General features: G+C 48.3%; 1 protein-coding gene and 1 long non-coding RNA gene across 3 annotated transcripts; one reads left to right on the forward strand and one right to left on the reverse strand.

Moving 5' to 3' along the window:
• Gdf6 (growth differentiation factor 6) lies at positions 1-16,897 on the reverse strand. Its single transcript, XM_050119183.1, has 2 exons — positions 15,797-16,897; positions 1-3,002 (listed from the first exon to the last, which is right to left on the reverse strand). Exons 1-2 carry the CDS (start codon positions 16,203-16,205, stop codon positions 2,053-2,055), a joined length of 1,359 nt encoding a protein of 452 aa, XP_049975140.1. The 5' UTR covers positions 16,206-16,897; the 3' UTR covers positions 1-2,052.
• LOC126486748 (uncharacterized) lies at positions 16,767-27,997 on the forward strand. Of its 2 annotated transcripts, XR_007588187.1 has the most exons (4): positions 16,767-17,979; positions 18,674-18,813; positions 24,294-24,371; positions 26,485-27,997. It is a non-coding gene; the product is annotated as an uncharacterized lncRNA (long non-coding RNA). The 2 variants fall into 2 exon arrangements; XR_007588186.1 differs by having other exon boundaries at positions 16,767-18,813.
• The last annotated feature ends 1 nt before the right edge of the window (position 27,998 follows it).

The raw sequence follows: 27,998 nt of genomic DNA on the forward strand, positions 1-27,998 counted from the left end.
AGGGGAAAATGAGTTTAATAAGATGGTATTAACCAGATTCTGCATCATCTAAGGAAGTATTTCATAAAAATGTTTTGGATATCAATCGACCTCTGGCAACGTTAGTGTTGTCAAATTTTGTATTATAGTGAGGTAGACAGTTCCAAAAGAAAAGCTCTCCGTTAGACAGATTTAAATTTTTATAATAATATTTAAGAAAACGATAACATTATGAAAGAATGAAATATCTGATTAATGCTTAACTTTGTACAACTCGAATATAAACTTTAAAAATATTAGAACTTATAACATTTGAGTGCATATAACGTTTTGTACATTAAGATGATTGCATGGCTTCTCTTGGCATCTGCAGTCATCTTAAATAAACAAATATATACAGCCTCAACAGAACAACAGTGCATCCAAAGCAAATGTGCATTTAAGTCAGTTCTCCTGGACAAGTCTTGTCTCTTCTCTCTCCATTATATTACCACGTATTAGCATTTCCACCCTTTCCTCGACAGTCTGCAGATCTCTGACCCAGACAAGCAACAGGATTCAGATAGGGAGAAAACAAACCAGTCGGGGCACCCCAAAACCTTCGGCAAATTTTAACACACCTTTCTCCATTTAAACTATCCCACAAACAAGGCTGAGGCCACCTACTTCTCAAAGGTAGACCTGGGTAATGTTTAAAAAATAATCCTGGTCCAGACTGAGGGAAGGAAGGAGGTCTTGACTACCTGGGAGCAGGTATCTCCTGCTTCCTTCTGGTTTCTTTCCTTGAGGCCTGTACCCCAGTTTCCACCCCAAGCTCAGTGTAACCCTTGACTCTTCACAGTATCTCATTACTATGAAAAAAAAAAAAAACCACCTAACTGGTAATTACAATCTAAAACAATTCTCTAGGGGGAGCCCTGGGCTATTGCTGGCTGGTAATCTCTCAGGAATGTCAGAAAGAGGGGAGGGGTCTTAATTTTTAGAAACTTCAGAGGCAGAGGCTCCTGGCCCTTTCATCCTTCCCTTGCTTGGGGCCTGGCCCTTTATCTCCATCCTCCTCCGGGGCCATCATCTCCCCTCCTGATGGAGCCCGCTTCTTAGGTCTTTCCTCCTCTTTCCTTCTTACCTTAATTACAGAGTTCCCACCCCTCGCCATTAAAAAAAAAAAAAAAAAGTTTCCCTTAGAAGGAGGTGCTGGAATTTTGACAAATTCTGTTTAAAGAAAATCAATGAGAAACAGACAAGACGAAGATCTTTTGGGGTGGGCTCCTTGGAGCCTTGGGTACTGCACCTCCCTGTCACCGGGTCAGAACTGGGCCTTGTGGTTTCTCATTATCCTTCACGGGGTTCCACAGGGACTAATTCCTGTCATTCCATCCATACCAACTCCTTTCCCCACCAGCAAAGGTAAAGGCATCCGGAGGCCTGAGTCCACAGCAGTGGCAGCTCCCAGTTCCCTGTGCTGGCTGAGGCCAGGACAGAGCTGATAAACTCATGGGAGAGCAGGGCGGCAGCTTGGGCCCAGGTCTCTGGGGCTCTCAAAGGGCAAGATCCCTCCCTACTCCCTGTTCCTTTAACCAACTCTCCTAATACTTCCTGCGCAGAAGTCAAGGGCGTCAGCTATGACGTAGCTGGAAAGACCCAAAGACCCCACTTTCTCTCACAGGAAGAGGCAACAAGTCCGAGATGCGGAGAAAAGCGATTGGTTCTTTCTCTCGTGTCCCCACCCCCTTCCACGGAATATTTGGGAACAGATACCCATCTCTCCTCCACCTTCCATCTCCTATCAAAATCAAGGAGACACAACAAAACCCAAAGCCATAGTAATAAAGAAAAGGAAAAGAAAACAATCCTTGTCTAGTCTTTCCAGGGTGGCCAGGCAAAGTGTAAAAAAAACCCTTAGCTGCTTCTGGGTTGGCGAGTGGAAGATTCTGGGAGGGCTGGGCTGCCTCCTCTCCCACTGCTCCTACTTCTATGATGTCCCCGACTTGTGGCCTCTTCAGGCCAGCTCCAGCTCCGTCTCTCAGCAGTCATGCCTCCCTCCATGGTCCCTGGCTCCGGCGGACGACACCGCTACCTGCAGCCGCAGGACTCCACCACCATGTCCTCGTACTGCTTGTAGACCACATTATTGCCTGCGTCGATGTACAGGATGCTAATGGGAGTCAATTTGGTAGGAACGCAGCAGCTGGGCGGGGTGGAGCCCGGGTCCATGGAGTTCATCAGCGTCTGGATGATGGCGTGGTTGGTGGGCTCCAGGTGCGAACGCAGCGGGAAGTCGCACACGCCCTCGCAGTGATAGGCCTCGTACTCTAGGGGCGCGATAATCCAGTCGTCCCAGCCTAATTCCTTGAAATTCACGTGCAGGGGCTTTCTGCTGCAGCGCAGCCTGGACTTCTTGCCGTGTCGCTTGCCGTGGCGGCTGGCGAAAGCGGTGCGTCGCCGCCGGCGGCCGGGCGAGGGCAGCCAAGGCCCGGCGTCTGGGGCACCCGAGGGCGCTGGCCATGACCCCTCGGTTCCCGCCGCCTCGGCAGAGCCCAGCTGCTCGCGCATCTCGGCGAACAGATTCTTGCGCTGGGATCTGGTGAACACCACGAGCAGGGCGCGCTCTTGGGGCGGCCGCATCCTCCGTCCGAAGCCCAGACTCCGCAGGTCCGGAGGCGGTGGCTGCTGGGGACCACTCGCTCGTGCCTCGGTATTCCCAGCGTCCAGCTCACCCCAGGCTGCCCTCAACTCCAAGCACAGCTGCTTCCATGTCTGAAGGCGCAGGCCCTGCCACACGTCGAAGACTTCCCAGCCGGTCTGAGTTGGTTCCTGACGATCCAGGGTCCTGGTGTCCAACAGCAGAGGGGACAGACAGGGAAAGAGCTGCAAGTGCAGCGGTCGGGCTGGTAGCCCCGAGGGCGCTAGGGGCGCCTGGCGATAAAGCCTCAGCTCTGCGCCCACCAGCTCTTCTTTGTCTGAGAGCGTGGACACATCAAACAAATACTTCTGTCTCTGGAGAGGAGTGTGCGAGAGATCGTCTGCGAGATTAAAAAAAAATTACAGTCAGTTTCACTTACCAGGATATCAGCCCGGTGCTCTTCCGCAGTTCCCAAGAGGAAGAGGGAAGGAGGAGGCAGGCAGCTAGGGAGTCCAGTTCGGCTGCCCAACCACCTCCAGACTCACTGCCTGGACCATACATACACTGCTTGGGGAGGAACCAGACCCAGACTGGACCCCCACCTCAGCTCAGCTGCTGCCTGGGACAAAAGTCTGTACTCCCCGTCAAGGCAGCTTCCCTGGGCTCCCCCTTAACGGGCTGTGTAACCAATAATATGTCCTTGTGGTGGCAAGTCTGGGCTGCCCTCCCCCAGCCCTACTGTGCATGGACTCTAATCATTGATGCTCAGATATTACCTCTTCCAGTGGGCTACCCCAGACCACTCTACCCAAAGCAGCCTTCCTTCCTGGGCCACTGTGGCAGGGCCTTGGCTTATCATCTTTCTGGCAGTTGAAATCATTTACAATTATCCCCTCTATGCTTGTCACAGGGTCTGTCTTTCCCAACGGCCAGACACCCTTCATCAGTCCACAGAAACGAAGACGGTAGCAAGTCCTTCCATACCACAGACCCAGAGCCCCAGGCGCTGGACTTAGAGTACACACAGGTCAATAGGTGCAAAAGTTGTAAAGCATATGGAGAAACCCTGTCTCGAAAATTCAAAAAAAAAAAAAAAAAAGTTGTAAAGCAGTGGTTTTCAATTTGCCTCTCAGGTGTCGGTGTCTGCTTATCAAATTGAATCAGTATCTAAGGACAGGACCCAAGCGTGAAGCTTTTGTGTGCTTAGTTGTGAAACTGTTTCCTTTAGATTCACAAGTGATTTACAGGCACAGTCATTCTACAAACCTGCTAGGCCATGGTCGGATTCCTACCCTCTAGGCAGTGTTGCTGGGGCATTTAGGCCAGGCAGGATGGAGACAGAAGGAAGAGTTCCTGTGTCAACTTCTTCCTTTCTTTTCCAATCTTTTTCTTCCTTTCTTCCAACAGATAAAGCGTGGGGACGGAATGATGCACGGACTAGCACGTCAGACTTACATCCCTGGAGATCTTTGGTACATGGGAAATAGGCATTCCTGGAAAGAGCAGGCCTCAGCCAGGGATACCTAGTCCAGGCCACAGCAGGCCCCACCCCTTTTCCCCACCATCCAATCAGTCCCAGGCCACAGAAGGCCCCACCCCTTTCCCCACCATCCCATCCGATATTCTGTTTTGCAATGAATCCCAAAGATTCATTCCTTGGTTACAAGTAAGAGAAAGACATTTGTGATACACACAGACAGGCGGACTTTAAATTCCAAGGCAAATTCTTTCGAAGGAAGGGAAAATTGGATTCCTTTCTTGACACATCTGTGCATGCAGCCAACATCACTTCAATGTGCAAGGCGGAAAGCTAAGCGGATCCTCCTGGGCCGCTTTCCCATAGAATGTTTACAGCCCAGCAAATCCAAGAATCCCCAAAGCCCCCCGCTCTCCCCAGAAGCTAGTAAAGTTTGCATCCGTTTCAATAGAAAAAGTATGACCCAGTCCAGCCCAGCCCTGACTGCCTGTCCAGATGTAACCTGGGGACACATACCCCAAGGATGCTGGCTCTGGAACCTGAGCCACACCAAGCCGCCACTCTGGGCTAACTGCTGGCTGGCTGCCTCTGAGGCACCGGCCTCCACCAGAGAGAGAGAGAGAGAGAGAGAGAGAGAGAGAGAGAGCGCTTTGAGAAGGGTTAGGGAGGAGGAAAGGGGGAAAGCTGCTGAAGTTGATTTATGGAAGCCAAGACCATCAAGCCAACCAGCGGGGAATCAACACATGTTCTTTTTCTTCCTAGAAAGCTGTGTCCTACAATGGTGCTTAGCCACTACCCAGATTTCTGTACTTGTCACTCTGGGCTTCACTGCCCTGCTCAGTCTGGAATGAGAAAGACACACTGCAGACACACGCCGCTCCAGCTACACACTGTGAGGGCTAACACTGTTCAGACCTTGCTTCCCATACACAAATTGATAGGGTAAGTAAATACTGCTCCCATTTCTATGGTGGAAAAAAAAATAAGACTTGGGGGGGATCGATTTTCTAAATTAAGTAATGAAGTAGGGGGCAACACTTAGATCTACTGAATTCCAAAGCTTGAGCGTTTGGCCGTGAGTCCCATTGGTACTGTGTGCCAAATACAGAATTCTAGAAGCAACCAAGAATGGTTAGGGGCTAAAGGGAAGGGGTTACAGATCAATCTGTTTGTAGAGCTTGCTGGAAATAAAACCTGACCTCCCTTGGGAAATCATTTCCGTTTGTGTGTTCATAGTTTGATACACTTGGTCGCTGGCTAGAGAACACAGGCAGGCACAGAGAATAGTGGCCTTTTCTTTCTCTCTTTTGAAACATGGAGAGGACAGCCTTCTTTTGTTACCATTTTATTGTTTCTAAGGATTAGCTAATAAATGGTTAGTCTGCACAACTGAGCCAAAACAGAGACCTGAAAACTCTTTAGATTCTTCAGCCTTGTCTGGTGACCTGCCTTACTAAACTATCCTATAAAGTCTATTCTAGGACTCAGGAAGGAACACAAAGGTCACCTTCAGACTCTGTCTGTTCCCCTTTCTTCCTGTACTAGTCTACCTCGGATGTAGGAGGTCCTCCGTCTATGTGTTGTTTTTATTAGTTAATGAATAAAGAAACTGCCTTGGCCTGTGATAGGGCAGAGTAGAGCTAGGCAGGGAAAACTAAACTGAATGCTGGGAGCAAGAAGGCGGAGTGAGGAGAAGCCACGTAGCCCTGCTGGAGACAGATGCCAGAACTTTACCCGATAAGCCACAGCCTCAGTGGCGATACACAGATTAATGGAGGTGGGTTAATTTAAGATATGAGTTATCCAGAAATACGCTTAAGCTATTGGCCAAGCAGCATTGCAAATAATATGCTTTCTGTGTGATTATTTTGGGGCTGAGCAGATGAGAACAAACAAGTAGCCTCTTACTACATACCTCATGATTGGAGGGGTGCTACCTGAATACTTAAAAGTCACCACCTAGATGCTGGCAGATTATAACCACCTGGAATTACAGCTCCAGGGACACGCAGTGCCTCTGGCCTCGGGGCACCTACACGCATATGTATCAGATGTATGGGTGATGTCATCAGATAATCGCATTCCTTGCATAAATGTGCACTGTTGGTTTCTAAGTCTATGGCACTTTCTCTCATAAAAAGAATTCTCTGCTTTAGTCTCTAAATTGGAAAATGATCAGTAATTCACCACAAGAAGCTTATGTGGGATTCCCCTCTGTATTCTGTGAATACCATTGGTTAATGAATAAAGAAACTGTCTTGAGCCCGTGATAGGGTAGAACGGAGTTGGGTGGGGAAGACTAAGCTGAATGCTGGGGGAAGAGGGTGGAGTCATGGAAAAGCCATGGAGCCGCTGCTGGAGACAGATGTGCTGAAACTTTGCTGGTGGGCCAAAACCTAATGGTGATGCACAGATTAATAGAAATGGGTTAAATTAATGTATAAGAGTTAGCCAAAAAGAAACTAGAGCTAGTGGGCCAAGCAGTGATTTAAATAATTAAGTCTCTGTGTAATTATTTCAGTTCTGGATGGCCATGATGAACAAGTGGCCCCCTCCTTACAACAAGATGCTTCCATTTGCAGCAAACTAATTTGCAACAATTCAGCTCTCACTTCAGCCAACTCTGTGTTCTAGAATATCAAATGCATAAAGCTTTCTAGATACAATGCAGAGATTGTTGCTGTTGGTCCTTTCATTTTTCTCCAGAAGATGAGTAGAAAAGAGAAGGAAGGGGAGGAGGAAGAAGAGTCAGATGTATCCGAAGGAAATCCTTCACAAGTAGCAAATTGGCAAAAATACAATAAAACAGGCAAAGCTCATCCTGGCACTTCCCATGTGGGGTGTCTGTGACAAGGTATCCGCTGTAGTCCAGTCTAGAGTAGAATTCCCCTTAGTAGTAATGTGGTTACATTATCAAGAGCTCTTAGTACAGAAGTTTTAAAAATTAAAATAGAAGGAAGATGTTAATCAAAAATATATTTCAGTCAGAATCAATATAAGAAGACAAGGCTTTTAATTTTAAAAAAAAAAAAAAGGCAGGATGGGGAGCAATTATGGGAACAGACTTTCTTAGGCAAGTGCACAAGGCTAAGGTAGGCAAAGGAAATGGATGAAAGACTCCAAAGACAGATGCTTAAATGGAAAGGAAAAGATGGAGCAGCCTGAGCTTAGATTACCAGGCAGCACACTCGACCAGTACCCACAGCTGTTTCTCCCTAAGGGGCTGCCTCCCAATCAACCCTCATAACATTGCTAAGACACTGAAACTTGTAGAGAGGAAGGGATCAAAACTATGTCTTCCCAAGACATCGCTGGTACCTCAGACAGCTTAAGTCCCTCTTGAGAACTGAAATTGGATTTGTTCCTGCCAGTGACCAGAGCCATGAGTGAAAGTGTGATTCTAAAAGGACCCGTAGGCCCTTCGCACACTGGCTTCTCATCTTCTAAATGAACCAGCACTTTGGATGGATGCTGGTCAGGCTCAGCAACCTCCTCCATCTGCCTGACAGTGTCTTCTGTGTCTTTGAGAGGCACAGAACCTGTAGCTGGTCTACAGCTCAGAAGATTCGTACTCTGTGGCCTTTCCCAATCACACATCTAAGTAGGATTAGGTCCTGGAGTGCACAGATAATCAATTGCCCATCTTTGCAAAGAATATTCCAGAACTCTTCCAGACTAAGCCTCCTCCTCGGCCCCCAGCTTATTGCAGACCCGGAAGCAGTTTTGATTGCTAACCGGACACTGCCTTTGTGCAGGGCTCATGGCACTCAGAACTTTGATGGCCTCTCAGACCCCTTCACAAGTATTCGCTCTGCTGCATTTTATATTCATTTGCAAGGATAAACTTCAGAACACCAAGACTTAGTTTAACATCTTGCAGCTTGTAACAGATCACACTAGTTCCAAGAGAAACCTCCAGTTCTTAGGACACACTCCTCTACATGGCTACGAGGAAGGAGAGAGAAGGGAAAGCCTGCCACCATTTACTTTTGGTTTTCAATGTGATCCATACTTGACTAGGCTACAATTTCCCCCAGGATGCATTGTGCTTTTCTCTATAAGATGGGAAACATCCAAGCTCAGTTTTCATGGCTGTGATGGAGTCACTTCTGAGGGGTATCAGATCCAGCACCAACCTGAAGTGTCAGAATCTGTCAAACTAGATTCTTCCAGGTGGAGTCAAGAAGTCCCTCCCTATGGTGTGTGCAGGCCTGTGGAGGTGATCTAAGCTGGGTCTAGATACAGTTACCCCCTGAGCAGTTGTGATCCCATCCTTGCAAACCCTGGCCCTTTGCTAAACATTCTCATTAAGAAAATGTTTTGGGGGCTCAGCAGTTAAGAGCACTGGCTGCTCTTCCAGTTGTCCTGAGTTCAGTTCCTAGCAACCACATGATGGCTCACAACCATCTATAATGGAATCTGAATCCCTCTTCTTGCAAGTGTAGCCTTGAGATGACTGCTTTTTCCTCTCTTTGGTACAAGTTGTGAAGTCTATTCTGTCCCAGAACAGTCATGGGTGGTAAGATAAGGATACTGCCTATGTGTACCTGAAAACAAACAGACAAACAAAATGACTCCCATGTTGAGGGAAGGGGGCATAGACATGAACACCTGGGTTGCAGCCCTGATGGTGGCATGCCGACTCTGTGAATCACTAGACTGTATCAGTATATATATACCGTTCACACTCTAACTGGCCCAACTTCTAGAGTTCAACTTGCCCTGTGTTTCAATTTTTTTTTTCCCTTCCAATCCCCAGAATGATCTGGGACCCATTCCTGAAGTCTCTTTTTGTATGGTGGATTTATGTTGATGTTGTTGTTGTTTTTCTCACATGTACCTGGGTCAGGTAGGGTCCCTGGCTAATGGTCTGGTCACCTGCCTGGAGCCTATAGAGAACGTCCAATGCTGGTACCAAGATCTGTTTCAGTAGGAAACTGTGAACCTCAGAAGGGGAGCCTTCTCTTACCTGACTGAAACTGAGCCGTTGATCCTCAGCCCAGATTTACAATGTGCTAACTCCAAACTCAGTCTTGTTCATTTCTGGGCAGAGAAGGACAAGAACCAGCCCCCTTCAGAGCACTGAGTATAGGCAATCAAAGCTTGGTTTTGTCTTGACAAATGAAACATACACTTGGGAGATGAGTGGCTAAAAACTCTTCTGGTCATAGACTTGACTAACCAAGATCAAGGACACTTACCCTGGCTTTTGTCTTTCACCTGCCTTGCTCTGGGCTCCCAACCACAGCAGCTCAGGTCTTAATTTAAGCACACACAGCAGATCAAAACCAATCTAATGGGTTTTCAGACAACCCTCCCAGCCCCCACTCCTCCTCTGTGAGCTGTAGGGGCAACCCGTGCCTCAGAAACCCAAGATGTAACTCCTTTCTGAGGACCAGAACAAAGTCGGCTTGTTGGAGGAGGCTTTTCCCACATGTGAAGGAGTGAACCCACAAAACGCCCTGAAGAAATGACACCACATCTCCTGGTAAGAGGGAGTAATGGGGGTTTGCAGGAGTCGTAAACTCCTGGTAGAATCTGGAACTGAAAATATGTCCTAGAATTTTGGGCTTCTGCTCAAAAGAAGAAAGATAAATGGATGTTCTATGCAGTTTTTCTTCCCAACTAACCCTGTAGTTGCAGGTTAAAGCCAAGGTTCAAAGAGGTCCAGGATGGTGCGCAGACTTTCAGGTTCTAATTCCCAGTTCCTAAGCCTCAGTGCTGGGCAGCGATGTTCAGTCTCTGGATTGCAACAAGTCGCTAATTTTGCTCTACCTTTCAACAATGTAGCAAAATGAGATTCTTGGTGTCAGCTGCAAGCCCCAGCAGGGCTTTTTTTTTTTTTTCTTTCTTTTCTTTTCCAGGTTTCCTCCCCACGGAGCTTTCAAGCTCCAGTCTACTGGGAAACGGACAGCAACTGGACAACCTAGCTCCCTTAGAGGCAAACCATGAGCACAGCTTCTTCTTGCCATGTTCAGTCTCCTGTCCCTATCCTCATTCTCAGCGGGCTCCAACTGGTGCTGCTGGCCCGCCTTTCTCTGCTCTTGTACTGCCCACTGGGGTCCTTAAGCCTTGCCCCGCCCCAGACGCCAGCCTCTAACTGTACAGCCCAAAGCTTCTCCCCACCAGGCAGCATCCAATCGCCTTTTAAACTCCCGCCCTCCCTCTCCGGAAAGTCGAACTGACTCTCCAACCTGAGCAATACCAATGGACCCATCTGGACAACTGGGAGCTATTCTAGTAATCAGAAGGCAATGTTTAAACCCAAACTGAACTTTAAAAACGTACAGAGTTTAGACGGGGAGTGTCAAAGGGTCTCTGCGGTGGGTCCTCACTTCCGCTTTTCATACCAAAAGATCTCCGACTCCATTTTCTTCAGTGATCCCACAAAATGATAGCTGGTGTCAAGTTATTCAATAGCAAAGGGGCCAGCAAACTAATACCTTTTATCATACTTGTAAACGCCCAGGAGTGGTTTGGATTGCCCAAGGTCATTTGGTGCAAGCGGCGGTCTGTCAGGAAGCAAAACTTCCTGTATCTGCCAAATTTCTATCATGCCCCGCCCCCCGCAACACTCATCCCTTAGAAGGCCTACTATGGAAGAGGTGTGCTTTCACCCCAGAACTCCTGGTGGGGGAAACGGATGGCACTAAGCTTCCTTTCAAAGCAAGACCGGCGTTCCCGACTCTCAGAGGATCCAGGGACAGGTGTTCTGGGCAGAAAGGATGGCTTTCGGATTCTGATCCATTTAGGAAAGGAGCAGTCCACAAAACCTACAGACAGGGTCCGTGGCTCGGAGGAATTTTGTTTTACTTAACGTGCGGAAACGAAGAAGGCTTCTGAGCACGTTTTTCTTCCCCTCCCCCACCAGCCATTTTACCCTGGGCAAAAGCTCCAAAGCCTCAAGGCTCCAGAAAGGAGGGTTACCTTTGATGCCGGCAGGCAAGCCTTTCGCGCCAAAAATCCTCCTACAACCTGCACACTAGCCACACAGATGCTAGGCCCTTTTAGCATCGTGCGTTTTCATCTTGGTGGCCCCTAAGTATCCGAAGACAGTAACGGTGCTGAGTACAAGCCTATGGCTTAGTTTGTGACCTTAAATGTACCTGAATCATTACAACCTAAAGAGGAAGACAAACTTTGGAGTTTAAGACTCCCTTGTCTTTCCCAGGGCTTTCCCCAGGGCCTCTGGGTTAATCCTGTTAGGGAAGATCCTTCAGTATGAACCACAAAGCCAGCCCTGTGCCTGGTCCTCAGCTGGCACCCCTCAGACTCACACACTTGCACGCTTAGCAAACTCTCTCCAAGGCTGTTTCTCTCTCTTTCCGGGGAAATAAAGCCTAGATTGGAACCTTCTGCCCAGCTTCCTCACTTGGCCGTCTGGTATGAATTAGTGTTTTTATAAGGGACTCAAACAAATCGAATACAAGGTCACCAAATAATTAACAGTTGCGAATTCCCTCCGTCCCCATTAAAATACTTCCCTGCTTATATTTCATTTTCCGTTTGCCAACGACAACAGGGTCCAGGCAAACGTGCTAGCGCTGCTGTGTTGATTACTGCATGCAGAAACCCACGGTTCTGCAATGGTTCTGCATCAACACAATATAGCAGGCAAACAGCAGGATGCAACGAAGCTCTAGCATGCCCCCCTAGCATGCCCCCTAGCATGCCCCCCTAGCATGCCCCCCTAGCATGCCCCCCTAGCATGCCCCCTAGCATGCCCCCCTAGCATGCCCCTCTCTCTCTGAAGTCTGTCTGTGCCTAGCACACCCCTGCTTCCTTGTAATCTTTGAACTGAAGATAACCACACAAACTAGTAAGCAACCCGAAGCAGCCACTCCTGGACTCACCTATAAAGGTATCCAGCCCCTAAAGACCCTTCTATCTCCTCTTGGGTGTTACCTGCTCTTTGCTGTCTTCTTTCTGTGAGCAGGCTTGGAACAACAGCACGCACACCACTACCAACTGTTCTCAATTCACAGTCTCTGGGAAACCTAGCTTATAGATGCATTCCTAGACTCACTTTGTTCCCTTTCCTCATCTTTGAATCCTTGAGTCTTTTTTTTTTTCTTTCTTTTTTTAGCTGGCACTTACCAAGCAATTGCATGGAAGGCTCTCTCTCTCCCCCCAGTCTCCACCTTCTCTCCTCAGTTCTAGTTGTCTGCCTTGACCAAACCCCAGGACCCTGGGACTGCTGGTCTTTGTGGTTTCATGAAGCCTAACCTGGTCCATCCTGACCCCTGTGGTCTCAGCTCCCCACCAAACACACAGATGCACCTCTCTTCTCCACTTCTCTAAAATAAACTTTGAGGTATGGCCCGTAGTTTGCGCTTCTACTCAATAAATACAAGAGAAAGCCAGGCACAATACATATTCAAACCCCTGCCTGGAATGTTCCCTGAGAACTCCTCATTGGACCTTTAAGTACTACGGAAGAAGATTAAGCCGGAAAGAAAATCCTGCTTTTATTTGTCTTTTACTACTGTATCTCATCACGGTTCCTAGAAAGCTCCTTGCCCTTACCCTATCCATATAGTGTCCTGCGTTAGCATTCAGCGCCTACATTCTGACCCCAGTCTCATGTCTAATCAGTTGTGTGACCGTGAGCAACTCCATTTCTCTAGTTCACCTCTAAAGCAACGCAGAAACGGTAGCCGAGAATTAAATGAGTTCTTTCACGTTATAGCTTTTAGCATAGGACTTGGCCCACACTGAAAGGTCAACCTATCGTGGCTACTGCTATTTACCATTCCCGGGCGTTTTCAAAGCTTTCAATAAGGCCGTCTTGGGATTAATGGAACAGGGAGGAGCACTGGGTCAGTAGAGGAGGCCCCGGTGTTTCTGTGGAACCATCGCTCTCTTTGCTCACTTGGCGCGGGGCTTGTTACTGCCCTCCCAAACTCAAACACCAGCTTCAGGTTTAACTTTTAAGTTCTCCGGTAACGAGACCTTTAACCAATTCTGTAGGAGTCTCTCTCTCTCTCTCTCTCTCTCTCTCTCTCTCTCTCTCTCTCTCTCTCTCTCTCTTCTCTCGGAGCTTATGAGCCCACTTCGAGGCTCCTCCCCTCGAGGGACCCTGGCTCCTCGGATCCCAGCCTACTACTCTGTGGCGATTTAAACCTCCTCTAGGCAAGGCGCCAAGTGAGCACGACCAGCTCCTCTCCTGGCTGGCCCTTTTCTTTTTGCCTACCCACTTGGGGGTTGGGGGAGGGGATGCCGAAGAGTTTGGCACGTTAAGAACCCCCGCGCGCGCGAGAGGAGCGGAAGTCTTCACCAGAAGCCCGGGATGCGCGGTTAGTGGGTCCCTTCCATCACGGGAGACTAGACACCGTTTGATGTGTTATGACATGAACCCTCAATTAGATCGCTGAGTTGAAACACTCCAATCAGGGGCCCAAGGCTAAGCAAGCCCCGGAAGGTCCAACCCGAGGTCACCGCCGGTGACACATCAAATCAAAATCAGTGAGAGGGAAAGTGAGGTTTTCCCTTTATCAAGCTGGGGCTGCAGCCAGCAATCCAGCCCCTCCTCCGCGCACCCCTCCAATCCCTCTCTGCCCGCCCCCCAGCTCCTTTACACCCGCCACAGGCAGCACAGCCTTCCAAGTGCCCTCGCAGTCCCCACACAGTTTCCTTCAAGCTCAGAGGACGAGGAGAGAAAGCCTTCACAGCTACCCTCACGGTGGGTCTTGGTGCACCTAACTAGGGACCTCTGACAGCCCTGTGCATGCATTCTGAGGTTAAACCCACAATCCTGCTGACCTCGCGGCGTCCGATGGCCAGGGAACAGTGTTCCTTTACTCCCTATTGCCCATTTGGTGCTGGAGGAGCCTGAGGGCTCCCAGCACGGTGCCAGGGTGTGTGGGTACCTGGGGGCAATCAAGGGCTGAAGAGTGCTCGAATCGTGCAGGTCTAAGGGCCCGAGAGACAGCCGTTCCTGCTTTCCGAAATTCCAAGGTCCTCTATAGATACCTGGGAACAGCCTCCACTGTCCCTTGGTCTTGTGCCAACTTTCAGGAACTAGTGAACCAATAAGAGTGCCTGCCTGGGGTAGGAGAGAAGACCTTGTCACTTCCCAGGAAAAGAAGAAAGTACCCAGTCTCCTGCTAGCCTAGGCCTCTAGGATTTCTTCCCTTAGAACAGTATTCTGGGACCTTCCATCGCCTCTCCTCTTAGAAACACTAGGAGGTTTACTGAGACGTTGCTGGGGGAGAAATTGCGCTCCAGCAGAGGTAGGAAGGCATTGGCGTTGAGCTGGAGAATCCAGGTACAAGACCTTGTAGCAGCAACACGAAGAAGCCACGTGTTTTCGTAAAGGTGACTTTATTATCCCTAAAATCGTCATAAAATACGGCGGCGTTAATGTGCCGTCGAGTCCTTTCAGCAGCTCATAACCCGCTGACCTCGGATTGCAGCTGCATACCTGGCAGGGACTAGAATTTTGGCTGAGAAGGAAAGCAGCTTCCAGGGACGGCTGGTGACTGGAGACCGAGTCAGGCTTGGGGCAGGTGGGCGAGGGGGACATTAGCCCACTCTGGAAAGGTTCGAGAATGTGAGGATCATCAAGGCGGATAGATGTAGCTGCCCAATTCTGGAGCTCTTGAGATTCTGGATACTTTCACTGAACCTTAGCCTGCGGGTTTAGGAACAGGCGAAGCTGAGCCTGGGGGTATGACAAGCAAGGACTGCCTAAATCTCTTAGCGCCTCTTACCTTCTAGGTACCTTCCCCCTCTGTCCACCCCTCCCTTCCTGCTTTTTCTGAATTACGTTTTCTTCTCTAGAAGCCTGTGGAACTTTCCCCAATATCTGAGGTTTAATCAGAAGACATTGGCCACGTGGTGGATCAGTGAGGAGAGCAAGAGGGGGAAGTTCGGAAGCCTATAGACCTGTGCATCCAGTCTGGCGCAGGGGGTGAGGGTTGGGTCCCCAGACGCTTAGAGAGAAGAGCAGAGTGAAGTCTGTCTGAGAAAGGTGGATCCGTGGACTCCTGTGGTACCCTAAGCCCCAAGAACCCCACGCTTTCAGCGGTCCCTGGTTGTGCCAGTCCGGTGGACTGCGGCTTAAGAACGATCAGGTGCGCGATACTACAGGAAGAAGAAAAAGAAAAAAAATGACAGGAAAAAAAAAAAAAAAACGGTGCCAGAAGGGACTAGATGCCTATGGGACTGATGTCCCTCACAACCTGCACAGGGCTCCAGAAGAACTCGCAGGATTGCTGGATTAAGGCACTGCCTGTCACTGGTCCTAGACTCCCCCGCTCCCTGGACTCTGCCGCGCTTTTCCTTGGGAGACAGGAGGCTCCACGCTTTCTAACGCCCTCACAGATGCCCTAGGGCCAGCATCCCTCATGGGTTTTTACCACTCGGTCCCTCAGTCCTTTCTCTGCCCCTTCTCCATCTCCCATCATTTGCCCACCAGTTCCCTCCCTCTACCCTTCCTCCTCTAGCTACCAGACCAGCAACCACCACGCTGCTATCGGCAACAGACGAGAAAACACGGATGGAAAAGGAGAAAAGTGAGAGCGTAAGGGGAGGACTGCAGACTGGAGCAAATCCGCAGCTGCACTCGGAATTTTGGACTTGCGAAAATAAAAAAAAGGGGAGGTGTCCAAAATGGGTTGGGAATTCACAAAAGCAGCCTCTTGCCAGAGCCCGGGCAGCGCTCTGGCTGAGGAGCTCCAGCGGGAGAGGAGTCCGGCGCTTTCTTTGCCACTTACCCAGTCCTCTGTCTACAAAGCTAGTGATCGTATTAGCTGACTTGGAAGACTGGAAAAAACTGGCATTGATGCCCAACTTCTCGGCAATGGAGTAAGTCCTGTAGATTGACAGCATGTACTCGTGGGGCACCACGCGCGGGACCCTGCCCGGAGGCTCCTGCCCCTGAGACTGTGCAGGCGGCCGCAGCCTGAGTTCGCTCTGCCTCGGCTGGTGCTCCTGGGGCGTCTGTCCCTCCGCACTCTCTTGTGGTGTCCTCGGCATCTTCCCTTCTTTGCCGCTCCTCACGCCCTTGGTGGAGTCCAGTTCGGTGGAGGAGGACGAGGAGATGGAAGCCTGTTGGAAACCCGGCAAATCCCAGAAGAAGCTGATGAGGAAGATCGCCAAGAGCAGGACCCTAGGAGAGTCCATGGTGAGCCAGTGACTGAGTTTCCCGGAGAGGCAGCGGCGACAGCGGCAGCGGCGGCGGAGGCGGCGGCGCCGGGCGCGAAAGGCACAGAGCAGCTGGACAGCGGCGGAGGCCGCGTTCCTCCTGCAGACTCCGAGTGCGGGGAGCCGGGCAGCAGCTACACAAACCGAGGCCCTGCCACGCCCCCTCCCGCCCCTCGCCGGGAGGGGGGGGGAAGAAAGGAGGGAGAGCGGCACGGCGGGGAGGGGGAGGGCGGCGGGTAGAGCGGGCAGGAGGTGTGGAGTAGGGGGCGGTGGTGGGCTGGGGCGACGGCGTGGCGCAGCGCCCCCTCGGAAGGCGTGCGAGCTGCTCCCAGCGAGCGCCCGGCGGAGTCGGGAGCGCTGGCAGGGAGAGCGGGGACCAAGCACCGCTGTCCCTCGGCTGGAGAGCCAGAGCCCGCACGCAACACCAGGGGCCGTCTGGCAAGGGCGGGGAAGCCCACCCTCCGCAACGCTGCCCCGCCGCACGCCATTCCCGCCAGCTGCCTGTACTTTCCTGGGAGTCAGCGGCCCGGGGACCCGGGAACACGGGAAGCTGTAGTGGCAGTGGCCAGAGCTGGCTCGGAGCTGGTGCTTCTGCCGCCGGCTGCGCGCTGGCTCGCAGTAGTGGTACCTTCTCCGCTCCGCTTCAACTTCAACCCCCAAGTCGGCGTTAGCACAGCCAAGGGCTCAACCTTGAGCCCGGGAGGGCAGGCGCAGGGGCCAATCCTTCACAGCCCCATTCTCTCGATAGGGTGCCGCCTTCCACAACGCCCCGCGTCTATTCCCGACCTTGGAGGTCAGGCAAAGGCCACCAGTCTTCAGAGTTTGGAGCGGTGCTCGGAGATGCTCGCTCCCCTGCAGGCCCCAGCCTCTTCTCTTGCAGACCCCAACGTCTGGTGCAGCTGCTGCTTTTCTCTTTCCTGTGATCCCCGGCTTCTCGGGGCCCCCTGGGAGCTTGCTTCCCTCTTCTTCTGGACCCGTACTTCCCCTTCCGTTTTCCTGCTGTTTCCAGGACTTCCTTCTTCCTCAAGTTCCTTCTCATCATTCCTATTAGATACCTCTTCCCCCCTGCCCCCCACAACGTCGCTGGCCTGCCTGTGTTTCTTCTTGTGGCCTCCCAAGTCTCTGTTTCCCACCCTCTCTTCCCCCACCAGACCCCTCCCTTCGCAGCTCAACCCCAATCTGTTTCTTTTCAGTTCAGCCTCACCCCATCACGAGTTTCCTTTATCTGTCCCCAGATTCCCAGTGTCTTCCCCGCCCACCGCCCCGCCGGTTCCCGGAGCCTGGACGCTGCTACACTTGGCAGCTCAGGGCTGCTTCTCTCACACAGCACTCTGGACAGAAGTTGTCCGTAGTCCCTATGGGGTGCTCAAACACCAGCCTTAAACGTCCCGCTGCAAATCATCCCACTTCCAGGGATTTAAAAATGAGGAAAGAAAGAAAAAGACTCAAAGATAAGTGAATTTTCCAAGGCCACTCAGCCAAGGGTAGACCCAGGGAGGAGTGACTTGGCCACTTTGTGTTCTGGTTTGATCTGAGGTGGCTGTTTCTCTGTGGGTTCTCGGCCCAGTCCTGCCACCTTGCCTTCCCCTCCACCCTTCTTTGGGATCCTGAAGGCCTGAAAGCAAGGGGGGGCAGTTCTGCTTTCCCCTCACTTTATTCCGACTTCCTTAAGGTCAGAGACATGCCTCTCACCCTGGACACCTGCCGCCACGCCTCAATATGGCAAAACGTCCACAGGGAACCTTTGCGCCAGGTATGGCTCCATGATGTTTGCAGACAGTTTTCGCTTCATCTTCATAACAAGCCTGAGATAGAGGCTGTGTTGTCTCTATTTTACAGGCAGGGAAACTGAGGCCCAAGATCACACTGCTCCAGAGTCTGTACGGGTCATTGCTAGACTTTTGAGAAAGGCTGCTTTCCTCTTGCTAGCCAACCCATTGTATGTCGGCTAGGGTTAGTCAGCTCATGCCTGTCTGTCTTGGGTGAGAAGGTGCTTACTTTAGCCCCATCCTTCCTCTTGCTGAGATTCAGATGATGTATTATCATATACCAGCTTAAGGGCATGACAGGAGTGGAACAGAAATTTTAAACAATATTAGGCAGATATTTAGCCACTCTCAAAACGACCTGGCTGCTCATGCGCCTTCATTTTTGGTGCACACATCCTTGTCAGCGCACTGTTATCCAGAGAGGGTATCCTTGGCACTTAACATAAATACCAAACGCATCTCCTTCCTTCCTCTTCCCCTCTCTGCATCTTTCCTTCCGTCCAGCTGCACCCCTGGGTGCTTATGCTGCCTGTTGGTCAGCATTGCCCCTTGCTCCTGCACCCTGACCATGAAGTGACATCCAGGACAGTGGATGGCATCCTCCTGGGGTTTGTCTGCATCCTTTCCCTCTGGGAAATGACCACTTGTGCTTTATGGGGTCACTATTTTCTTTTCTAGTACTGCAGGGTCTGCGAATGACGAGCCATGAGAAGCTTCTTGTTTAGTAACCATGTTTCTTGCCTGTGAAGGCAGCCTGCATCTCCACTCATTTTGCCCACAGCACCGCCACTGCGAGTAACCAGCAAACAGGACGCAAGGTAATGCAAGACAGAAATCCCATTGCCTGTGGCTTACAGCTTTTCAAATGACTAGACAGTCCATGGGGAAAGGCAAAAGACAGGGACCACAAAGGACATGGGTGGGCTCCTGTGGGCAGGATTACCCCAGGGCGGATGTTACTCTCTTTCATTGTTACCAGCCTTGGATCTGTGTGAAGAAAGTTTTGCCAAAAAGGCCATGGTGCTCATTTCACAGGTGAGACAAATCAACACCAAGGGCTGGAGATCACAGGCAAGTCAGAAATAGAACCAGGAGCCAAGCCATTCAGACTCCTAAGACAACGTTTCCTATAGTTAAAACCTCCTACGTCCAGCATACTTTAAACAGAAATTCACCTGGTGTTAACAAGGCTTCAGTAAGGCCATTGCTCCAGGCCCCCTCCCTGGTGCGTGTGCATGTGTGTGTGTGTGTGTATGTGCGTATGCACGTGTGCATGTGTGCGTGTGTGTGTGTTGTGATAGCAACACTGTGAGGAGAAAACTTGCCAGCTTTGCCTTTAGGTTTCCTCATTATACACTGAGTCTTTAAAATATTGCTGTGGAATTTTGAGTTTCCAGCCTAGTCTTAGATTCTCTGGTCACTTCTTCGGCACTTCCCTCTGGGAGGAAGATTTTGAAACAGTGAGGATTTTTTGACCTGCATGGACCAAGAGGTTCTGGTGAAGGCTTGGTCCTGATAGCCTTCATACCAGCATATGCACCACCTGCAGACATCTACGGTGTCTCCTGCCCCCCTGTGGTCGCTTGGAAAATTGCTACTCACAGGCAAGACTGCTTGATAAGGACTACTGACCCCAATTAATATCTTTTAAAGACATTGTTTAAAGGATTGGGAGATCACACTTAAAGTGTACATAGAATTTGGCAACATTAATAGATTATATAGATATAATATATATACACACAGAAATACAGTATCAAAATCAGATGAAATTGTCACATTTATTCCCATCTTAAATTTGTGCTCTTACAGTTCTTAAATGATTTTTTTCACATTGAACCAGGGAAAAAATTTTCTCTTAAGTGAAGAAAAGAGCCTTTTCCCAGTGGGGATGGCAAGGGTGATAAAAGCTTCTAATCCCAGCACTCAAGGAGGCAGAGGCAGAGGCTTCTCTGAGAATTTGAGGCCAGCCCAGTCTATGTAGCAAGTTCCAAGCCAGCCAGGACTACATGATGAGACCCTGACCCAAAACAAACCAAAACACCCTTCCCTTTAATTATTTAATATTTTGAAGTATTATTTGAAAGGAATTTGTTTTTAAAAGGCACCTGACCTATTAGTATGGTAGTGTAAGTCCTACCCTGTAGAAAGGAACCCTCCATGACTGCATGAATGGACTCGCTTCCTTGAGGCACCGCCCTCGTAAAGACAGGATTAAAATATAAACACTCTCTGGCAGGATCTGAACTCATGTTTTACTATCACAAACTTCTGTCAACCTAGCTAGAGTTAGTATCCTGTAAATGACCCTAAAGAAATGAGATTTAATATGGGTAAGTCTGGATTACAAGAAGGTAATTACTCAGATGGCCATAGAGGGCAGTGGATTTAAAACTGGATGCCTTTGTGTTCCCGGAGCTCCCGAGCACTGGGATTAACAGGCAGTTCTGGGACTCCGTGTTCTCTTGAGTGTGAACATTTCTGCCTTACTCTGTTTGACATTCTCATAAAATCCCATCTTAGACAAGTTCTCTTTAAAAAGTAGAAAGTAGCCAGGCGGAGGTGGTGCACGCCTTTATTACCAGCACTCGGGAGGCAGAGTCAGGGGGATCCCTTTGAGTTCAAGGCCAACTTGGTCTACAGAATGAGGTCCAGGACAAGCTCCAAAGCTACAGCAAAACCCTGTCTCGAACCTCCCCCCCCCCAAAAAAAGAAAGAAAAAGTAGAAAAGAGTTGAGAAATGACTCAGCAATTAAGAGCACTTCCTGAGGCTGGATGGTAGTGGCACACATTTACTCCCAGCACTTGAGAGGCAGCTGTGGTCAGGTCGGCTTTGAACTTGAAGGCGGGGGGGGGGGGGGGGGGGGNGGGGAGTGGAAAACAGGTGTCTCCTATGCTCTGTGATGGAAATGGAGCGACTCAAAAGATTGAGCTCAGCCACTTCTTGGCTATTGAAACTCAAAACATTCCCACTTTACTATGGTAGTCCAAAAAATAAAGTTTAAACAATTCCTAACAAGCTTTGTCAACCCTGATGGAGGAGAAAAAAAATGTATGTCCTCAGTCCTTTGTGCACAGGAAATCAAAATACATCAGGAGCACATATAGGGATGCCGTAATGAAACCGCTCAGTGCAATCCATACATAAAATCAAAGATCAGATTGAGCAATGAGCGTGAATCCACACCGATGCAAGCACAGTAATAATAGTTAGGTAGCCAAGTATTTTGTTTTTTTTTTTTTTTTAAATACCTAATCGTTCTCTGTTAACTTTAGCCACCCTTGATCTTTATACTTTTGCTCTGAAATTACATCTAAAATTCTTATCATTGATCTAGTTTTCCTTGTCCTCTTAAAATGTGGCTTTTTGGTAACTAACTTCTGTAAAAGGCTAAATTTGTTTGACACAGGGAGTTTTACTGTATTTCCCTGTGAATTTGTGGCAACACTCTCTTTCTGTAATGATTCAACATGTTTTATGTCTGTCCAAATATTCTAGATTAAAACCACATTGCCGCTGGCTAATAGGTATGGGGATACTTGAGTCGGGTAGATGGAGCACCTTCTCAAATGAGCATGCAGGGTTCTTAGGAAAGTCAAAGTGACTAAGTTCTAGGAATGGTTTGATTCTTGCCAAATCTTGCATCGAAAAATTACAAATACATAGGAAGTTATCTTTCCTGTTTAGGATCAGATTTAGTCTGAGAAATTACTACCAACTTTGTAAACATTAAAATAGAAGCAATAAAGATGTGAAATTCCACACAGGGGATCTACAATGTTTGGATAATTACAAGCACATGGCTACTTTACATGAGATTGCTGTTAAAACGTCTATTTACTAGGGCTCTGGGAAACCAGACCTTCTCGGGTTAAGGTTTATTTACATGGCTGAGAATACGACATTGACTATCAGTTCCTCACAACTATTTTTGTTTCAGAACTCTGAGCAGCATTAGCTGAGTGAGGAGAGCCCATATCCTTTATGCTGTCTTGTCTCTTAACACACTGGGCTTTAATGGGGTGGGGAGGACCCACAGAGCAACTCACTCTTGAAAGTGTGAAATGCTTCCTCTAACAACAACAACAACAACATCCAACCAAACAAACTAAAAAGCATATATTTTATGCTGCTATTTAGACCAGAATCCTGCACTGACAAATTTTAATATACCCTATTTATCACAAATGGTTGATGTAGTATTTTAAATGCATCCACTTTTCTGTTTGTTTTGGTTTGGCTTTTTAGACCATCTCCCTGTTCTGAAACTCAGTATGTAAACCAGGCTGGCCTCAAACTCTATTCTATTGCTTCTGCCTCCCAAATCCTGGGATTAAACCTCTTCACCAAAGGCCCGCCCACCTGCCCTTTAAATAGTACTTCAATGTATCTGTTCCCAGAGTCATTAAAAATAAACTCAGAAGTGTCACAGATTCATTAACAATAAGATAAGCACCTTAATTCTAAAAAAAATGGTTGAAATTTTATATGAAATGAATAAAACATATGATTTAGGCATTTGAAAAGTAAGTGCAAGCCTTACCTCAACTCAAAAACCCTTCTACTCACGACTTTGCTTCTCAGATGCTAAGATTATGAAATATCACAGTTAAAAACTGTAATAAATTGGTCTCGAAAACAAAGTACAGAGATGGGAAGAAGGCTACTGGCTGCCAGCAGCTGCAGGAGGGAGAACATGGAATTAGTGTTTAATGGGCACAAAACTCCAATTTGGGAAGATGAAAAAGTTCTGGAAGTGGGTGGTGGTGGTGTCTGACGTTACAACATCCTCCATGGTGCATGACTGGGCACTTTAAAATGCTTGTGACAGCCAAATTGAAATTATATCTAACCTTAGGCAGAGAGAGCGAGAGCGAGAGCGAGAGCGAGAGCGAGAGCGAGAGCGAGAGCGAGAGCGAGAGCGAGAGAGAGAGAGAGAGAGAGAGAGAGAGAGACAGAAAGACACACAGAGAGATCACATTCTAGCTGGGAAGTAGGGATATACCCATCATCTTGGCACTGGGAAACTGAGGCAGGCATTTTCTAGTCAAGGCAAGAAGGCTAGCTTGGGCTTCATAGTGAGTCACCATCTCTAATAAACAGAAAGTATGAAGGTTTAATAGAACCCAGCTCAAGAAACACCCACTTGCCAAAGAACAAACATGACTTAGGAAAAGGGATTCAAAGCTGATTGCTTTTCTAGTTTCAACTCTGTTGTGAATTTTTCAATTTTGGTGGTGGATAAGTGTATCTAAGTATATTTGATAGAAAAAGGGTAAAATCCAATGTGAAATGCCATGGCTTCCATCTTGAATGATGATGCTAACCATATGTTAGCATAGTTTAACCGTAGTCTTTGAAGATGGTCAGTTTTAGTATGTGATGTGTAAAAGGAGACTATGCTTTAATTTCCCAGCTTACCAGACACACATAATCACACAAAAACTAAATTAATTGCAACGTTTGGCCAATGGCTCAGGCGTATTTCTAGCTATCTCTTACATCTTAAATTAACCCATTCCTATTAATCTAAGTATCACCATGAGGCTGTGGCCTATCAGCAAGGTTCCTGCGTCTTTCTCCTTTGGCAGCTACATGGCATCTGCCTGACTGTGCCCTCTTTCTCCCTGCATTCAGTTTGGTTTTCCTGCCTAGCTCCAATCTGCACTGCCATAGGCCAAAGCACCTTCTTGATTAATCAATGGTAATAAAACATTCACAGCACACAGAGGGGAATCCCACATCGATGATGTTTCTCATTTGCATCATTAATTTAACAATAAAATTTAAAGTAAACTAATACAAAATAAGCAGAAATGTCCACTTGTTAAAATAATGTGCTGAAAAGTCAGAAGTGTTTGATTTCTTCGTTGACCATTTGGGCTCTGTCCTCACAACAGACCGTTAATACCCGTGGCTTTCTACCTGATTAAAGCTCCCACATTGAAGTCTAGAGCTTAGGACCCATGGTCCTTTGTTGTTTACCTTTCCAATTGAGTATACCCTTGTGCGTCTTCACTTTCTGATCAAATTAAGAATTCCAATGGCAATGTGCAACTTTAAGTGTTCCCCACTGGGTCAAACAAATATCACACAGAAATCTACATCCTCTATATTTATAATGGTTAAGATTTACATGCAATACACAGTTTTAGGTGTGCCCCTCGGGGCAGGGCACACGTGTTGTGCTTATCAACCCACATGATCTTCCCGATATCCATACCACTCTCTCTTGCCTTCTTCATCCCGTGTGGCAAACAGCATGACTCACCCATAATTTCTTCTTTCTCTTCTTAGCAACCTTGGTTGTTTTGCATGTTTGTACAGGACTATGTTTGCCAAAAACCTTGCCCAACTGTCAAGGCAAAGATGAAGGTAAGTCTGGATAGATGTCAGGAAGCATCTACCGCCTTGTGTTCCTTTCATCCGTCCTGGAGAGATTCCTGCTTCTAATCTCAGCCGGTTTTCACGGAGCACACCAGTCACTGGGGTGGAATGTGGGGCTGCCCCAGTCCTCAGAAACAGGCTCAAGCCCGGCTGCATACAATGGTTATCTCTCAGCCTGAAATCTAAGGAGACAACCCTGGTTCTGGGCCTACGTGGTTGCAGGGTTGGTCAGCCCACCAGCTCTCCCTCATCCTCAACAACAGCGTGAGCTCCCCACCACTGCCCTGGCAAGTTCGCCATACATAGCAAGGAGCAAGGGGTGGGCCCGCTCTCCTGCTCTCTGGACCTCAGGGCCAGCTTACCCACCCCACAGCTCTCCCACCTGCCACCGAGGGGGACTTCTTTCTTTCTTTCTTTCTTTCTTTCTTTCTTTCTTTCTTTCTTTCTTTCTTTCTTTCTTTCTTTCTTTCTTTCTTCCTTTTTTGTATTATTTATTTATTTATTAAAGATTTCTGTCTCTTCCCCACCACCACCTCCCATTTCCCTCCCCCTCCCCCAATCAAGTCCCCCTCCCTCGTCAGCCCAAAGAGCAATCAGGGTTCCCTGCCTTGTGGGAAGTCCAAGGACCACCCACCTCCATCCAGGTCTAGTAAGGTGAGCATTCAAACTGCCTAGGCTCCCACAAAGCCAGTACATGCAGTAGAATCAAAAACCCATTGCCATTGTTTTTGAGTTCTCAGTAGTCCTCATTGTCCGGGAGGGGGGGGATTCTTTTCTTTATTCATGCCACCTTATGGCAGATGAAGGNTTTTTTTTTTTTTTTTTTGTCTCATGTGTTCTCCAAACTCCAAACCCCTTCATATAGATTCATGCCTTTTCCTAAAAACCACATTTGTCCCACTGAAGTATGAGTTTCACAGGACAAATTTTTTTTTTCGAAAGAACCACAGAAAAGAAAACCTTAGGAGAATAGGATTTAGAGAAATTCCTAACCACAGGGACAAGGAGCAGCGCAGATCAGAGAAAGGCCTAAGACACCATGGGGTTCAGTTGGACCCAAGCAGGCCAATCAGGATGGCGGTCAGGCTCCCATTCTGGTTTCATCTCCATAGATGCTTTGCGTATTGCAGGCTTGCTGGCCTCAAATCTTCACTTACCATATGGACCAATGTTGTCCCTGTCTCATTCACAAGCTACAGTGAGAATTAAAGGCGGAGATGTATACGAAAGACACATAGAACACCAACCGGTGCATAGAAGCAGCTCGTGGCCTATTATTTGAAGTGTAGATGTGAACCCCAGAGTCAGGCCATACACAGAACCTCCTAGTTAGAGCTGGGATGATGGCCCCAGGCCTCGGGGTCCTGTTCAGCCCAGGAGCAGGATGGGTGCCCTTGTTGAAGTTCATAATAAATGTGTCCAGGAGGACCGGACATGCCAGGAGAAGGCGTGAGCTCTTGAAAGATGCTCTCTCTAGCTGCTGCCTAGCTGGGCAGAGTTAATTATTTAATAACTAATTTTGCCATTGTGGCAAACATTCTAGGTCTTTCTGTGGGTTGGGTTAGATGGTGGATCTATCATTAATGGTGTAGGGCTGTGTAATGACTAACAGCTTTGACATGGAAGGGAAGAGGAAGGATACTGTGTGCTTTGTATGCAAACAAATGTTCTCTTGAAAACTGTTAAGTCAGACTTCATACACGTGTGTTATGTTTGGAGTGCCCCCCCCATTTTTTGAGACAGGGTCTCTCACTGTAGACCTTGTTGTCCTGGAACTCACTGTGCAGATCAAGCTGGCCTCAAACTCGCAGAGATCCCCCTGCCTCTGCCTGTCCCTGCCACCTCCTTCCCCAGAGCTAGGATTAGAGGTCTGTGCCATCATGCCTGGCTTTGTGAAATTCTTACCAATAGATATAGATAATTAGTTTTAATGATTTCTTTAGAATGACGGTCCCAACATTTTTTTAGCTTACATATAGCTAGAAATTAAGAAGCTGGCAAACACTGATTTCTTTGAAATAAACACTTCCACCAGCAGAGTCCTTTTTGTTTTGTTTTGCTTTGTTTTGTTTCATTTGTTTTTTTTTTTTTTTTGAGACAGGGTTCCAGCAAAGTCCTTTTCTTTCTACCCAGCCTCTCACCTAGCTCAGCCAATGGTGTGATTCCAGGGAGAGAAGACCATTGGCGGCCCTCACCAGAGCTTTCAAATGTCCACAGGACAGGTTGCGCTGACCACATGATGGATAACTGAAAAAATATTAGCGGCATCAGCTTAAATGAAAGGGGGATTAAAGGCTGGAGCCGGCACCTCCAAGGACAGCGCTCACCCAGAGAAGCCTATTAGACAAGCTGCTATTTCCTTAAAGGTTGCCTGCAAAATGTGCAGACCGACAGAATGTTTACAGAAGCCTAGGACTCCACCAGCTAAGGTTTACCTTTAGCAAATCGCCCTGATGACGATAATCGCTACAGCCCCGTGGTTATCTTTCTTCCGTGGCTGGAGATGAAAGAGAAGCAACCACAGAGGCCAATTAATTCAAGCTGCCGTTCTCCCCCACAAAGAGCGGGGAGACATCTTCATGGAAACTGTGCCATGTGAGGTTTTTTTTTCTTAATTCCAGACTCTTTTATAACTCAAATATGTAGACAGAAGATTCACCTTGGTATTTCCAGCTTGTGCTCATCCGTTTGCTATGTTTCAAATGCATTGGTCTAGAAGAGCTCAGTTCAGATGCGAGCGCTCCAGGGCAGCTGACTTGCTTGAGACTCAGGTTGCTGGACAACTATAATGAATTTAGTGAACGAAATCTGCGGGAGTCCTTACAGAGCGCCATGGAGAACTTGTGAGTCATTGGCCAACTGTCTGGGTACTGGTGACTCCTCTTTAATATTTAATCCTCGCAAGTCTGGACTTCGGCGGGAAACGATCATTTACCCCTTTCTGGCATTTGGGGATTTCTTGGAGGAGGATCTCCCCGAGCCTCCTCTTACTCCATCATTGTGCTCCTCCCTGCGTTTCTTCCAGTGGTCTTCTCACTTGGTGACCTTGCCTGAGATGTAACTGGCATCCCCTTGGCCCCTGCTTTCCCCTAGCGTACAGGCTGACATGTCGGACAAACTGCATTGCAGGTGGAGGGAAGCGAGGCAGCCGGGTCTCACTGGTCAGCTCACACACAGTATTAGAGGTCTTCGTTTTCAAACAGTCCTCTTTGAGGCACTTCCATGATCACACTGGCCAGCTCTACTCTCTAACCCAGTCTCTGTTTCCCGATTCCATTCCCACCCTTCCCTCCCGAGAAACTCTTTTTGTTTTAATTGTGAGTTTTTATTACATGAATCGCATCAGTTCTCGGTTTCTTCCCCTACCGGTATCACGGAGACACAAAACACATGGCAATGCCTTTTAGAATGGTAGAGTCGACCGCCATGGCCAGCCTACCCTTACTGAATATGGACTCTTGCAAATGTGCTAAAATTGAAAGCTTATGGTTTCCCTTTGAATCAGGCTAAATTCCTGGAAAAGACACATTAACCTTGATATAAAATATGCTATCCAGCTGGGAATATAGCTCAATAGAAGAGTGTGTGTCATGTGCACAAGGCCATGGGTTGGAT

The sequence above is a fragment of the Alexandromys fortis genome, unplaced genomic scaffold (genome assembly GCF_014885135.2).
Source record: "Alexandromys fortis isolate MF-2015 unplaced genomic scaffold, M_Fortis_MF-2015_v1.1 scaffold_18, whole genome shotgun sequence".
Lineage (NCBI taxonomy): Eukaryota > Metazoa > Chordata > Mammalia > Rodentia > Cricetidae > Alexandromys > Alexandromys fortis.